Source organism: Bos javanicus, chromosome 3, assembly GCF_032452875.1.
Source record: "Bos javanicus breed banteng chromosome 3, ARS-OSU_banteng_1.0, whole genome shotgun sequence".
Taxonomy (NCBI): Eukaryota; Metazoa; Chordata; class Mammalia; order Artiodactyla; family Bovidae; genus Bos; species Bos javanicus.
The window spans coordinates 107,237,780-107,251,167 of NC_083870.1; the positions used below are offsets into that span (position 1 = coordinate 107,237,780).

The 13,388-nt window shown below is 41.3% G+C and overlaps 1 protein-coding gene across 1 annotated transcript; it reads right to left on the reverse strand.

Annotated features, from left to right (window-relative positions):
* Positions 1–223: 223 nt before the first annotated feature.
* Positions 224–12,411, reverse strand: AKIRIN1 (akirin 1). Its single transcript, XM_061412438.1, has 5 exons — positions 12,052–12,411; positions 7,770–7,910; positions 5,322–5,456; positions 3,936–4,007; positions 224–3,276 (listed from the first exon to the last, which is right to left on the reverse strand). The coding sequence occupies exons 1-5, from the start codon at positions 12,269–12,271 to the stop codon at positions 3,266–3,268; spliced, it is 579 nt and encodes a 192-aa protein (XP_061268422.1). The 5' UTR covers positions 12,272–12,411; the 3' UTR covers positions 224–3,265.
* Between the last annotated feature and the right edge of the window lie 977 nt (positions 12,412–13,388).

The window sequence follows — 13,388 nt, forward strand, 5'->3', positions numbered from 1 at the left end:
GTGCAGGAGCCCAAACACTTTTCTATAAAGGGCCAAAGAGTATTTTCACTCTTTGGACAACACTGTCTCTGGCTCTGGAGTTGCGATGTGAAAGCAGCCACAGATGCAAACAAATAGGTGTGGCAGTGTTCCAGTATAACTTTATCTACAAAAATTGGCCACAGTTTGCTGATCCCTGCTAAGTGAGTAACAAAATACAGATTCACTGAAAGGCATCACTGAATTCAGTTGTCATTCATCTTTTATTTTTCAGTCAAACACTTAGAAAGTACAAATTCTAAGAGAATGTAGATTTGATGTTAACAAGGGGCTATTCATTCTGGAAGTTGAGAATCACCAATGCAGAAAGGGTTTTGGTCTTCCAATCTGATGAAGACCACTGTAAAGAGACCTGCTGTAACATTTTCAAGTGTATATTCTATGTCCCAAACTGTGCTAAATACTTTACATGGAAAATGCAATCTCACATTTGAAAACAAACCCCAATGATGTACATACAATTAACCCTCATTTTACAGACAAGGAAACTATGGCTCAGCAAGTTCAGTAGCTTGGCAAGGCTCACATAGCAAATTAGTGGCAGAGCAGACTAAACTCCAGGGCTACAAACATCCAAAGACCATTCCTGTAACTACTACATGAACCAACCAATCCTCCCTGCTGGACAGAAAACTCACCATGTGGAGAAGGTTGGCCCAAGTTCTTATGTCTCCTGATAGTCTTCTTCTCCTTGGGAACTCCTAACAATTATCACTGCCTCACAAACTTTGATCTCCCCTGTACTCCTCTGACTTAGGTATGCCTGGACACTTACTCCCTTCCTTCCCCTTAAGAGGAAGACTTTACTGAAAGATAATACATGGAATTAAAATTTTTAAAACTAGTTCACTATACACAGTTCTTCTGAGACCACAGGTCCCGGCCCATCCTTACAGGTCTCTGTAGGTTGACTTCTTCCCTTGGCCTTAACCTATTTCCATGAGCCAAAGACACTTCCCTACCTGGGAATTGCCCCTAAGTTCAAAGCCCTAGCAATCAAGTTCTAGAGAAAAAACTCCTTTCACTTGTCTAAGGATCACCTTACATGTCCCCATTTTCTGATCTAGGATTCGTCTTTTCTCTGCATAAAACATTAAACAAACATGTCTAGTCCCTTTTGAGAAGATCCCAAAACCCAGTCATGGCGGTGTGGTCTTATATCCCGTGGCCCCAAAGGGTAACCATATGATGATACAACAGCCTAACAATACTGGGTGCAGCGAGAGGGTATCTATCTTCTTCCTTAGAGAGACCTACTCTATTTCTCACCCAGAAGCCATTTAGTAGGAATGGGACTGACACCAGCGACAGTGAGCTGGCACCTCACACTGACTCTGTATTAAAAAGGCTTCAGCGAAGCAGCATGCCCCAGTCCTGGTCCATCCTTCAGGATGTCGGATGCCCCCACAGTTGCCCTTCCCTTGTTTTGCTGTGACTATCCCACTGTAAGGCCACTCTCATTACAGCCACTGCTATTCTTCTCTTCCAGGAAGAAGTGACTACCCTGGACAAAGAAGAGATGAAACACATTGCCCTTCAAATATGAAGTCAAAATAATTCTTTAATAATTAAAAGATCACTTCCGGGCTTTAAAAAGTCTTTAAATCTTAAATGTAATGTTGAAATGGAGAAATAGTTATAGCAGCCTCACATAAATTATTTGAATTAATAAACATATCACAGTATTAAGAAGGCAAGGTAAACAAATAGCTTAAGTATTTTATTTGTTTGCAACTAAGCTTATTAACACTATATAATGAAAATGTACAAAGAATAATGTTGTTGTTTTGGTTAGATTTAAGTCAAAGACATTCATTAATAAGGAATCTTCGAATGTGAATATTCCAGAAATTTTTCTAAGCCATATATATGATCAGGACAACTGTCTCTGAATATTACCTTACTTTGGAAGGTACTGGCATATGTTTGAATTAAACTCAAGTTTTGTTTTGTTTTTCCCCAAAATAAGCCTTAATTAAAAAAACTAGTCTATATTCAAACTAAAACAATTTTAATAGAACTTTCCTTTCCAGAAACAATAATAAAGGAAACAAGGCATTTTGTAAAATGTGGTCCTGAACAAGTCACAGTAAAAAATAAATGTATACTTAACTTCCACCTCCTCAAAACAGAGGCTACTTTCTGTTCCTCAGCCTTGGAAATAAGGTGAAGAACAGTCTGTAAGCAACTTTGGGCAGGGGTTGCCAAAACAAAGCTTAAGCAGTTGAACATGGACATCTCTTAAAAAGAATTTGGGGGAACCTGACCAAAGGATCCAAATTCTATTTTTAATAACTGATACAAAGGTGAAGTGGCTCCTCCCAAGCAGCAGTGCCTCTGGGGCCTGTCCCAGCCCGTGCCCACCTTTGTTACGCTCCCCATCAAACCCTGATGCTCTTGTTCCAAAGGAGACTTTTTCCTTCTGAGAGGTTCAGTGTCCAGGGAGCTCCCGTGTGAATGAGGTGAGCACAGACTCCACGTGGGTTTTTAAGGCTTGGAGTCAAAGTAATGTTCTAACACGGCGAGGCAGAATCAGATGTCAAGTGGCCTGTCTCCAGTTTGTTCTATTCCTCACCACACATTTGTAGACTTAGGACCACAGACCTTTGCTATGTCATCATAATCACATCTAATGTCCATCCTAACTTATGATTCATATTCTGTGCCTGGAAACAGTCCCTGTATTTAACAATAATACCTACACATAAAACAATCCACTGTTACAACTTATATGGTCACAAAACATTAATGATCTTCTGTAGACCAAGCAAATGTTTTTAACCATAATTGTCGTGCATCAAATTCACAGCCAGAATCCCCAAGATCAAAAAAATTTGCACAATACAAATAATAACTTAAAATACACATACACACATATACACACACTCTCACACACACTTCTTACAGAACTGTGCTTGGGGAAACTCCATTTGTTGAGTGCCACTGAGGGCATATTTTTGCTAAACTGCTGCTCCAGGTGTTTTTGTTTGAAAAATCTATCACAGTAGGGCACAGCTGTTTATTCGATGAGCAGAAAAGAAAGATATGCTTGTGGCAACCAGAAAGTTTTAAGGTCTTTCAAGTTGTATAAAATGGACCTGCAGAAACATTTAAGTGTTCTCAGGATGAAAAGTTGGAGCTGAAATGTGATATCAAACCAGTTGCAAAAAGTGTACAGCAGCCATCTCTTGAGGTCAAACCTGGTACCCAGATATGCAAGAAAGCTTCAGGACACATCTATAAATTAGGAATAAAAAATAAAAGAGTTAAGAATACTAAAAATATAGGATCATGCATTTTTAATATTAACTAATGGTGAATATGATAAACAGTATGGAGGATATGAATCACCATTCAAGAGGTCCTAAATTCGCAAGAATTTAAGAGAAGATAATTCTTAAGAACTTACATATATAGCTGTTTATAATTTACGTTTTGAGCAACCAGTAGTGACAAAATTTTTACAATTAAGAAATTCTGACCACACACTTGATAAGCTACCTTAAGGACTCAATTTTCATAAATTAACAGCTGAAAGTATCTTTCTGAGGGAAAAATCAGATAATAAATTGGCACTGAAGTCAGACTACCTGGGTTTTAATCCTGGCTGAACCACTAGCAATATGAACCTGGACAAATTATTTAACTTCTTTAAATACTCTTACCTTTAAAATGGGACAAGTAGCAGTTTCTCCCTCACAGGGGAATTATGGATTAAACAAACTTTGGGAGGATTTAAATGGTTCAGCACAGTGCTGGACATACAAGTATTCTTTAAATGTCATCTATTATTTTACTTCATAGGGGCTTTTGGCTCCTAAGAGACAAGGTACCCAGTGTCAAAATCTTGGCTCTTGAAAGTTGAAAAAGTCAACGAAAGACTTGGCAATACTTACAGCTTGTTGGCCTTGTCCCATATCGTCGCATAATCTGATCATGTGTGAATTTCACAAAAGATTCATATTGTTCTGTGAGGGGAAAGACAGTATATACTATCCCCAGAAACTCTCCCACAGTTTTTCAAGAATCAAGGGTCAGAATCACATATAGCTTCCCATTTAACATTACCCACTCTTAGGCCCTCCTTATAATGGTCACTCTGAGATCTATTCCTTTTTCTCAGGTCCCAGAGCCAAATCCCTAGCTCCTAGGTTTGGTCACTGATCATCTCTAACATTTTCCTAATAATCTCACCCCTGCCATAATTTCATCTCCTGCTAATGGCTCCCCAAGACAGGCAGCTATGCATACTACTACAAGTCAGCAAATCTTAGTGTATCTCCTATAGGACATGAAGCTTGAAGCTCTTTTCTGCACTTTATCTTTGCTATAAATTTCAACATACACATTGAGTGATAGAGGTGGAATGGCTAGAAAGCTAAGAGAAAATGCCACAGTACCTAACTACAGACAGTTCCACAGAAGTTACCTTCTGAAGGGGAAACTCAGTAGAAAGACAGAAGGCAGTCTGACATCCATGAACAAAGAAGTCCAAACAATTTTGGAGTGGGGGCGGAAGATGGGAATGACATACTACAGCTTCTTCTTATAATACACACCATTAGTGTATTAAAGGATCAAAGAGGTTCTGCTATAAAGAAATTCATTTAACACTCTGTTAAGTCAACAGTTCTCAATTTAAAGCTGACCTACTGACATTCTGTAATGTAGGCCTAGTGGTGAGAAAACAATACTGTTATGGGAAGAAGCTGTTGCCTAAAAACCTCTCTGATCACATCATCCTCTCTCACTAAACAGGTACTACTTTCTATTCTTGATTTAGATACCTTCCTTTTACAAAAGGCTTTACTTGTTGCCATCACTAATCACTCTGTTCTAGCCTGAGCAGTGCTTTCCAGACATTAAAGTACCTCTAAATCACAAGACGCCCGACTTCCACATCCACAGAGACTCCCACCAGAACTCTGAATCTGTCGACTATACTCTTTCCAACCACCTGATGGGAGGTTAGCATGATCCCCACCCACGTCTACTCACCAGCTATTCCAAATAACCTTCTCAATGCCTTTATTCATATGGAAGATTCTTGAAAGAAAAGCTTGGCTTGTTTCGAAAATGCAAATGAAAGTCCTTCCATACAATGTATAAATAAAATGCTTAGAATCCGAAAGAGAGTAATTAAGGAGAGTAACTTAATACTTAAAATTCATTGAACTCTCTGGTATTAAGTTTTATGCTTTTTCTAAGTTACCATTTACTTAGCCGGGATTAATCCTTACTGAATCCTAATAACAATGGTCATAGCCACTGCGTCAGCCTACCTGCTAGTTTAGTATTGAGGATTTGCTCATATTCCTCCCGAATTTTATCTTCATAGTCTTTTAAGAGACGCTCACATATTATTCCAACTTGTCGGAGAGTAAAGGTGGGCTGGTCCTTTTTCATCCAGGAGGAACCTGGCCAAAAGACAAATCTAGTTTACATAACACATTCCAGCTGTAGGGTTCTGAATTGGTAACTAAATAAAGGGTCCTAGAATATAAAAATTGTTTTAAAAAATAGTAATTTCCACTACTTGACAACACATGAAATAGTTTCACAAAATTCTGTTTCTGACATTCGTTCTACAAGGCAAATCTAGTAGGAAGAAAGTGTGTTCAAGTGTGCTAGCTTATCTGCACACAGAAAAATGGTTCTGATGCCATTAATAATCTGAGCCCATACAGAATGCTCACCTGGTAAAGAACAAAAAGGTTAAAGCTGATAGAAAGACTGGATTAGAGAAAACAGATTCACAGTGTAAGAGCTGGGCTTCCCTGGTAGCTCAGCTGGTAAAGAATCCGCCCACAATGCAGGAGCCCCAGTTTGATTCCTGGGTTGGGAAGATCCCCTGGAGAAGGGATAGGCTACCCACTCCAGTATTCTTGGGCTTCCCTGGTGGCTCAGCTGGTAAAGAATCCGCCTGTAATGTGGGAAACCTGGGTTCGATCCCTGGGTTGGGAAGATTTCCCAAGGAGGGCATGGCAACCCACTCCAGTATTTCTGTCTGGAGAACCCCCACAGTCCAAGGGGTTGCAATGAGTTGTACATGCCTGAGCAACTAAGCACAGCATAGCACACGTAAGAGCTACCCTGATCCTTGGAGATCATCTACACCTATGTTTAATCATGGTGGTACATCATAATTATCTGTAGAATAAACAACAACAAAAAAGATACATATTGATTTAATTCTGGGGTAAAAGGGCTTGGCGACTGTTTAAGTTACACAGGTGATTCTGATAAGAAAGAGCTGACCTGCCCGATATAAAAAACTGTTAAGTCACTGACGTATGAAGGAAAGAGACAATTAGGCACTAAAAATCTCATCCTTGATCCCTTTTAAAACTAGGTTGAGGAAAATGAAATGTTCCTAAGATTGCAGCTGGAAAGCAAAATTTCCACTGGGATGCCAGATGGAAATTGGCTTCCTGACCATGATAAAAGGAGCAGCTCTGTCCCAGTTCTGAATTTTCCTCAAAGCTCAGCCTGAAATCTGTTTCTTGAGCCCTCTTGGTCTATAAACCAGTTAAATTATTTATAATTGTTTCTCTACTCATAATATTCTATTACATCAAAATTATATTACTAAAATCCCAAGAGAATATTAAGGAGACTTGCTAGTTACAATCACTGAAAGATCTATCACTCATGTATGTACAATTAATTGGAAAGGGTGTTGTCTGAGAGCCAAGACCTCTGGGTTAGAAGACAATTGAAATAAAAATTATTTCATGTGAAATTCACATAAAATGAACCATTTTAAAACTGAACAATTCAGTGGCATTTAGTATAGTCATACGGAGAAGGCAATGGCACCCCACTCCAGTACTCTTGCCTGGAAAATCCCATGGACGGAGGAGCCTGGAAGGCTGCAGTTCATGGGGTCGCACAGAGTCGGACACGACTGAAGCGACTTAGCAGTAGCAGCAGCAGTATAGTCATAATGTACAACCACCACCTCTAATTTCAAAATATTTCCATCACTCCAAGTAACACCACTTACCCATTAAGCAATTTGTCCCCACTCCCCCTACCTCCTGGCTAACATTAATCTGTGTTCTATAAGGAGACTAATTTTAATCAAGGCAATTTAAAACTCTACAAACTGTTAAAAGGAGAATATTCTGTGAGGAAATAAACTCCTCTACTGTTAAAGTAGGCAGAGTTCACTACCAGAGGTGATGTTTGAGCCCCGGCCTGTTGACTACTTGCAGGGACTCATGGCTGAACTATGTGACCATGAAGGTTCCCTCCAACCCTGAGATGCTATTTTTGAGCACATCCTCTCTGACCACCTGTCGATGTTATAGAGCAATGCTGTCACACAACGTTCTCCAATAACGGAAATGTTCTATAGTGTTGTCTAATACAACAGTCACAGGTGGCTGTTAAGTATTTGAAATATGGCTACAGCAGTTGAGAAACTAAAATTTTATTAAATGTTAAGTAATTTAAAATTAAACAGCTACATGTGGCTACTGGCTATGGTACTAGATGCTGCAGTTACAAAGGGTACTCTTGAACTGGGTGGAAGGAAGGTCAATCCAATCAATCTAAGGTCTTTTGTAATTTCATGACTATGGTTTTAAAAGTATTTATAAGCAGTAATATAATGTATACACTTTACCAATTTTATTACTTAGATGAAATCAATTCTGGCTTAGGAAACCATTTTAATTACCAATTACAAAGTCTTGAATGGATTATGCACACTAAAACATGCTTACCTGGAGAACTAGGTGCTGTGAGTGTTGAGGAGTGAGGCTGACTTTCCGAAGTACAAGCTTCACTCTGATTAAGAACAACTTCTAAATGTCTCCACCTCTGATAACGACTATATTCTTGTTTTATGTTCTGAAAAATTTGCTCTAATAAAAAAGAAACACACTTGAGCATGCACTTTATTGTTACTTCTTCACGCTTCCTGTCCCTTTTTCCATGTTATACATATTAACAAGAAAAATGTTTATACCAGATACAGCACTCCTCTTATAACCCCCGAAGTGCTTCCTCTTATTGCCACTGTTTCAATAATTACATAGCGTAGCAGCTATTTTGGCATAAACCACCCAGATATTAATAGTTCACTTTGCTTCTTTTCTTGTGACAATGATGACCAGATCTGCCGTTTGCTGTAGGATTAACTAGGACAACTTACAGCAACAAATAAACAAACAAAGCCATGCTTCACCTAATAAAGAGCTATTTTTGATCTCTGTTGAGTTGCACAATTTCACAAACCAGGGAATTAAGAGTCTCTTACTACCCAAGGGCTTCTAACAATGAAACTCTTATACTGTTTGGAATTTAAGATCTCTGGGGAAGGGGACAGTAGAAATCATTAGGTTCACAGCTTGGACATTGACCAAGAGAAGATCTGACATTATTGCTTGGAATGGGTGGTCAGAGCTTAGCAATAAATTTTCTGATCCTATAAGAGGCAGTATTTGGTAGGATTCAGATTACTATTCTGTGTCAAGGTAATAAATCAATTTGCTAATGCTATTAAAGGGAGTCCAAAACACACAAATCACTAACCACCCTGAAGGCCTCTCCCAGAGACAATACAGAATCTGAAAGGATGTGGTTTTCAAGTTTTCTGGTGTGTGTGTTTTTTATATATTTTTTTTTGCGGGGGTGGGGTGGGGTGAGTAAAACATATATTCACTTTCCACATAACAGAGCTTCCTCATAAAAAATGAAAACCAGGAAGCTGTATCACTCCCCTACTTACATTATTCTTATACTTGCTATAACCATATATTTTTTAAAACAGGGGTAATTGCCAATAATGCCATTGCTTCCTTCCTACCTATGTGACTATGACCCTGGGAAATCATTCAGGATTAGTTGCCTAGTACTTCAAAACGAATGTTAAATGTCTACCCAAAAAGTTGTGAGCATCTACACCAAAGACATTAATAATGCCATAAGAAGTGATGATACAGTCTGACACGAGCTCAATGTAGCGCCACACACAGCTCAACTCCAGAATTCTCAGCCTGAACACCAGAAAAATGTAGGATTAGCAACCCTTTCCTTTCACAGTGCTATGAAGTTCATGTTTTAGATCCCTGAATTTATGAAGTCTCTGCTTCATCTTCAAAATGTATTATTCTCCAAGCACATACTTGCCAGAATCAATACAAGGATGTAAGGAACTGCAAAGACTTGAAACAAGAAAGGACAAGTATGAGGACAACGCTCATGAGAACAGAAGGTCTTTGATAAACTAACCGCCTCCTGTACAACAAAGTGAACAAACGGAAAGACAGAACATTAAGGCTGGCAGAAGGACTGGCAAGTCCAAGAGTCCAAACACGGTGTGCACAGGATAAAACGAAGTAGCTGTGATTTTCTTCCCAAGAAGGCCACATAAAACAGTAAAACACATTAAAAAAAAAACTTAACAGTGGATAATAATTTAAATTCTTGCCTCCCAGTATTATTTGAGATTGTGCTTCTAGGTTATACCAAACTAAACCCATCTTCAAAATTCTACAATAGCTTCTGGTTGCTACAGACCAAATTCAAACTCTTGAATATGGTATCCCTTGCCTTCAAGACTTGGCCCCAAATTACTTTTCCAGTTCCATTTCCCACTACAACACTGTTGCCTTAAACTACCCTTTCTTTAACCTGTGGGTTTTCTGGCCTTTGCTCTAGCACTTTTCCTTTGCTTGATCTGAAGATGTCTCTCCCACTGACATTACTCAAGACTCAGCTAAAATGTTATTTCTTTCTGGAAGTTATTCTCCAACCCTAAAGTCATGATCAATTATTAACTGTTTTACATCTAAACTCAATCCATGTTTACAAACATCTCCTGGAGGTCAGCAAGCCCCTTCCGTGGCTGGTATCCACCTAGTTTCCTTAAATACAAAAGGCTTAATTTTATAGGCTCCTTCCACAAAAAGTGCTATAATATATACTGCCCCTCTTTTTAAGTTCAGTAAGAACAGTTTCTTGACTATTTCTTAGAGAACTTTTGAGTTAAATAGGATATTTTAAAATGAAGTCACTGATTTTAAAATTCACTCTTCTATTAGTTGGCTTTATTCCTCTTGCATAGCAACTAATATTTTCTCCCCCATTCTTCCATTTTAATCCATAAGGCATCTTCCACTTAAGCCAAAGCAACAAATCATATTGGTTCTTTCATGCCAGAATCATATTCTAATAAGCATTAAGAAACATAACTGATCAATCTTTACAAATGAATATTTTAAATAAAATACTTTCACATAAAATGACCAAGAAATCCATGCAAAAATTTTATGATTGAAAAAACCCCCAACGACCCTAGTATAGACTGCCATATTTAGGCTTCCAAATACATTCAGCAATTACTTACTAAGCATTTGCTATATTGTAAACTACACAGAATTAATCTAGATTGTAGTACTGGAAGAAATAAAAAATTTGCATAAAATCCATCAAGATAGGTGAGGCAAGTATTAATTCTATTTTGCAGAAGAGCGATCCAGAAAGATTATGTGACTAACCTTGGGTATCTTTAGCAGTGTAAGAAAAATCTCTCTCTTCAAGAGGGTATCTATGTCCCCTGCTTTTGCAAACATTATTTCATTCAGTACACAAGGCTTTGCAACATTAAGTAATCAGACAACTAAAATAGAGTTCCTTATGGGGCAGGGTTAGTCAGGTAAGGATGGAAGACTTGAAGAAATAATTGTATTTATTAGCAAACAGGTGAAAACATCATGTTGGAAGTCCAGGATAAGGCACAGCCAAGTGGGGCTGGGGGGAAAAAAGCAAAGGCATAGTTTGGGGGAAAAATGTATAAAAGACTGACTAGGCAAGAAATGGCTACAGCAGATAAACCCTTTAAATGCCAAGGTAAGAGGAGACGTGAGGTGAACACGAGTAAGGACACAGTGCCTAGGAGAGCCTGGCTGGCTACCGCTGGGATCTTGGTGTGGGGATGAGGGCCTCAAATCTGCATTGTGGATATGCACTATGCAGAGTGGGGAGGAAATAATGGCTAAAGACACTGGTAACTGAAAGGGGTAAGCAAAGAGATTTTAAGGCAACCTCAAGGTTTTGCTAACGCTTGAGGAATAGAAAAACACACAAAGAAATGAGTTGCCAAAGTCCAGTTGTGAGCCACCCCCCCTCCATTTCCGGGAGTCCTTTAAAACTGCTAAATATTCATTCTGATGCACCTTTCCCTCTATTCTTGCGCTGTGGTTAGGAGCCGAGTTTTTTTCTTTCGTTTTTAACTTTATTGTCACACCAGTTCTCGTCTTTCCCTAGCCTGTGTGGAAGGCCTTATTGAAGGAGAATCTCTGTTACGGATAATTGAATTTCTGCTTCCGGAGCTTCTGTATGTTGAAGGATTCTCAAATTCTAGCTAACGATCTACCGATTTCAAGCCATATATGGTGCAAGACAATAGCCATACAATAAAAGAACATGGCCAGTCTCTTAGAAACAGGTTGAAATCGGATTCCACGACTTCCGAGGGCGGCCCGAGATCACCAAAGACTTCTGGAAATCAGGTCTCCCTACAAGACCCAGCACAGTGCTGCATAGCACGTTCTCAGGCCCCTTCCCAGTAACCCGCCCCCAACCCCCGCACCCTCAAGGCCAGGTTCGTGAGTAGAATCCAATTTTCCATGGCCCACTGGATCTGCAGGGCGGTTCAGTACAGGGGAGGGCAGCGGAGAAAGGAGAGGCTCTGAGATCTGGGAGGGCCCCGAGCGGCCGGGGCTATTTCCATCTTGCTCCCGCTGCCCACCCCTCTAGGCTCCCCAGCTTCAGGAAAACCGAAAACCGACTCTGTGGCCCTACTACCCCTCCCGGATGTCTTCCATCCCCGGAAGCGACAAGGCCCAGCGGCACCCCTGTTCCCTTTTCTCAGGGCAAAGAAGGGGTCTGCAAGTGAACTAGCTTAGCGTTCATGATCTTCTCCCACCCCCACTCCACCCCTAACCCCCCCCCCAAAAATGCCTGGGCCTGGCTTCTTGCCAAGCCCGCAGCGTTGGTTACCCGGAGTTGGAAGGCGCCGGTCGCTGCCGGGCGGGGCGGGCTGCTGCAGAGTCGGCGGTGGGATCTGCGTCTGAAGCAGCGGCGGCGGTTCGGCGTCCGGGGGCCTGAGGCCCGGAGTGGGGCCGGACAGAGGGGCGCAGCGCCGTCGCTTCGGAGAGCCAGGGCTCAGCAGCGCCGCCTCGAACTCCATGGGCCGCTTCAATGTCGCCCCGCACGCCATGCCGCTGAAAGACCAGGGACCAGGAGCCGACGCGGTTGTAAGTGAGGCCCAACCTCCCGCTCCTCAGCGGAGCTCGCAAGCCAAGCCGGCGCCAATGGCGCCTCCAGCACCCGGCAGCAGCGCTGGCTCCGCCTCCTGTGACGTCATGGGCCTGCGCCACCACCCAGCGGAGGGGGGGAAGCCGGAAGAGGGCCGCTCTGGGAGGCCCGTCAGCCACGTTCTGGCCCGCGGCGCCCCCTACTGAGGAAATGGAACGATCTGGGCGGAGAGTTTGGTCACCAAGCAACCTCGGGAAGGCCCCCACCTCCGCCTCTACCGCTCCCAGGGTCCCATCCTCCCCCAACCTTCCAGAGCCAAAGCGCCGGGGTGGCCCCTTAGGTTTTCGCACCTGCGCGAATGGGAATTGGGGGAAGGGAGAGCCTGGAGGGGGCCTGTCCAGAAGGTATGGGGGTCTGTGTCTTCCGGTCCGGTTACCTCATTCCATCCAAGCCGCTCCAGACCCAGTGATAAGAGAGACGGTTATACTAAAAGTTCTACAAGGACATTGCCCTCCCACCCCCAGTCCAGGAAAGCCTTCACTTAAACGAAACCCAGAATCTGAGGATGGACTTTATGGAAGTCCATCAACCCCATAAAATTGTATGCAGAATTGCGTGTGTGTGTATGTGTATGTATCAATGACCCGTATCTTTATCAGCTCATCAAAGGGGTATGTTACTCAAAATAGTTAAAAACCAACAGAAAACACGCCCCTGGTTTGAATCATCCAAGAATAGTGTCAGAGTGTTAAGAACTTGAGCTGACAGCTGATTTGCCGGGCCCCTTGTTTGACCTGGCAGCCCAGGTGCTTCCTCAAGTCTATCTGAATTCTTTGAAGCGGTGCCAGCTATAAAATACTTTTGATATTCTGGAAAGATAAATAGAAAACTGGAGCGTTCTGTTTTCAGAAACTGTATTTGAAAGTCTATTACCGGCAAGCAGTTTCAGTGCTTTCAAGAGATGGTCAAAGTGATGTGATCGAAAAAAGACTAAATCAAAAAAAAAAGAAAGAAGGCTAAATCTATTCTATAACTGTGTATATATATATGTGTGTGTGTGTGTGTGTATTTATATATAT

What these genes read in the sequence shown, in the direction of transcription:
- AKIRIN1 (XM_061412438.1), bottom strand. Translation starts at nt 12,271, where the DNA reads ATGGCGTGCGGGGCGACATTGAAGCGGCCCATGGAGTTCGAGGCGGCG. An exon ending in CCGGCGCCTTCCAACTCCGG is followed by an intron (nt 7,911 to 12,051) that starts GTAACCAACGCT and finishes CTTTTTTATTAG; the next exon opens with AGCAAATTTTTCAGAACATA. An exon ending in CCTCAATACTAAACTAGCAG is followed by an intron (nt 4,008 to 5,321) that starts GTAGGCTGACGC and finishes TTCCCCTCACAG; the next exon opens with AACAATATGAATCTTTTGTG.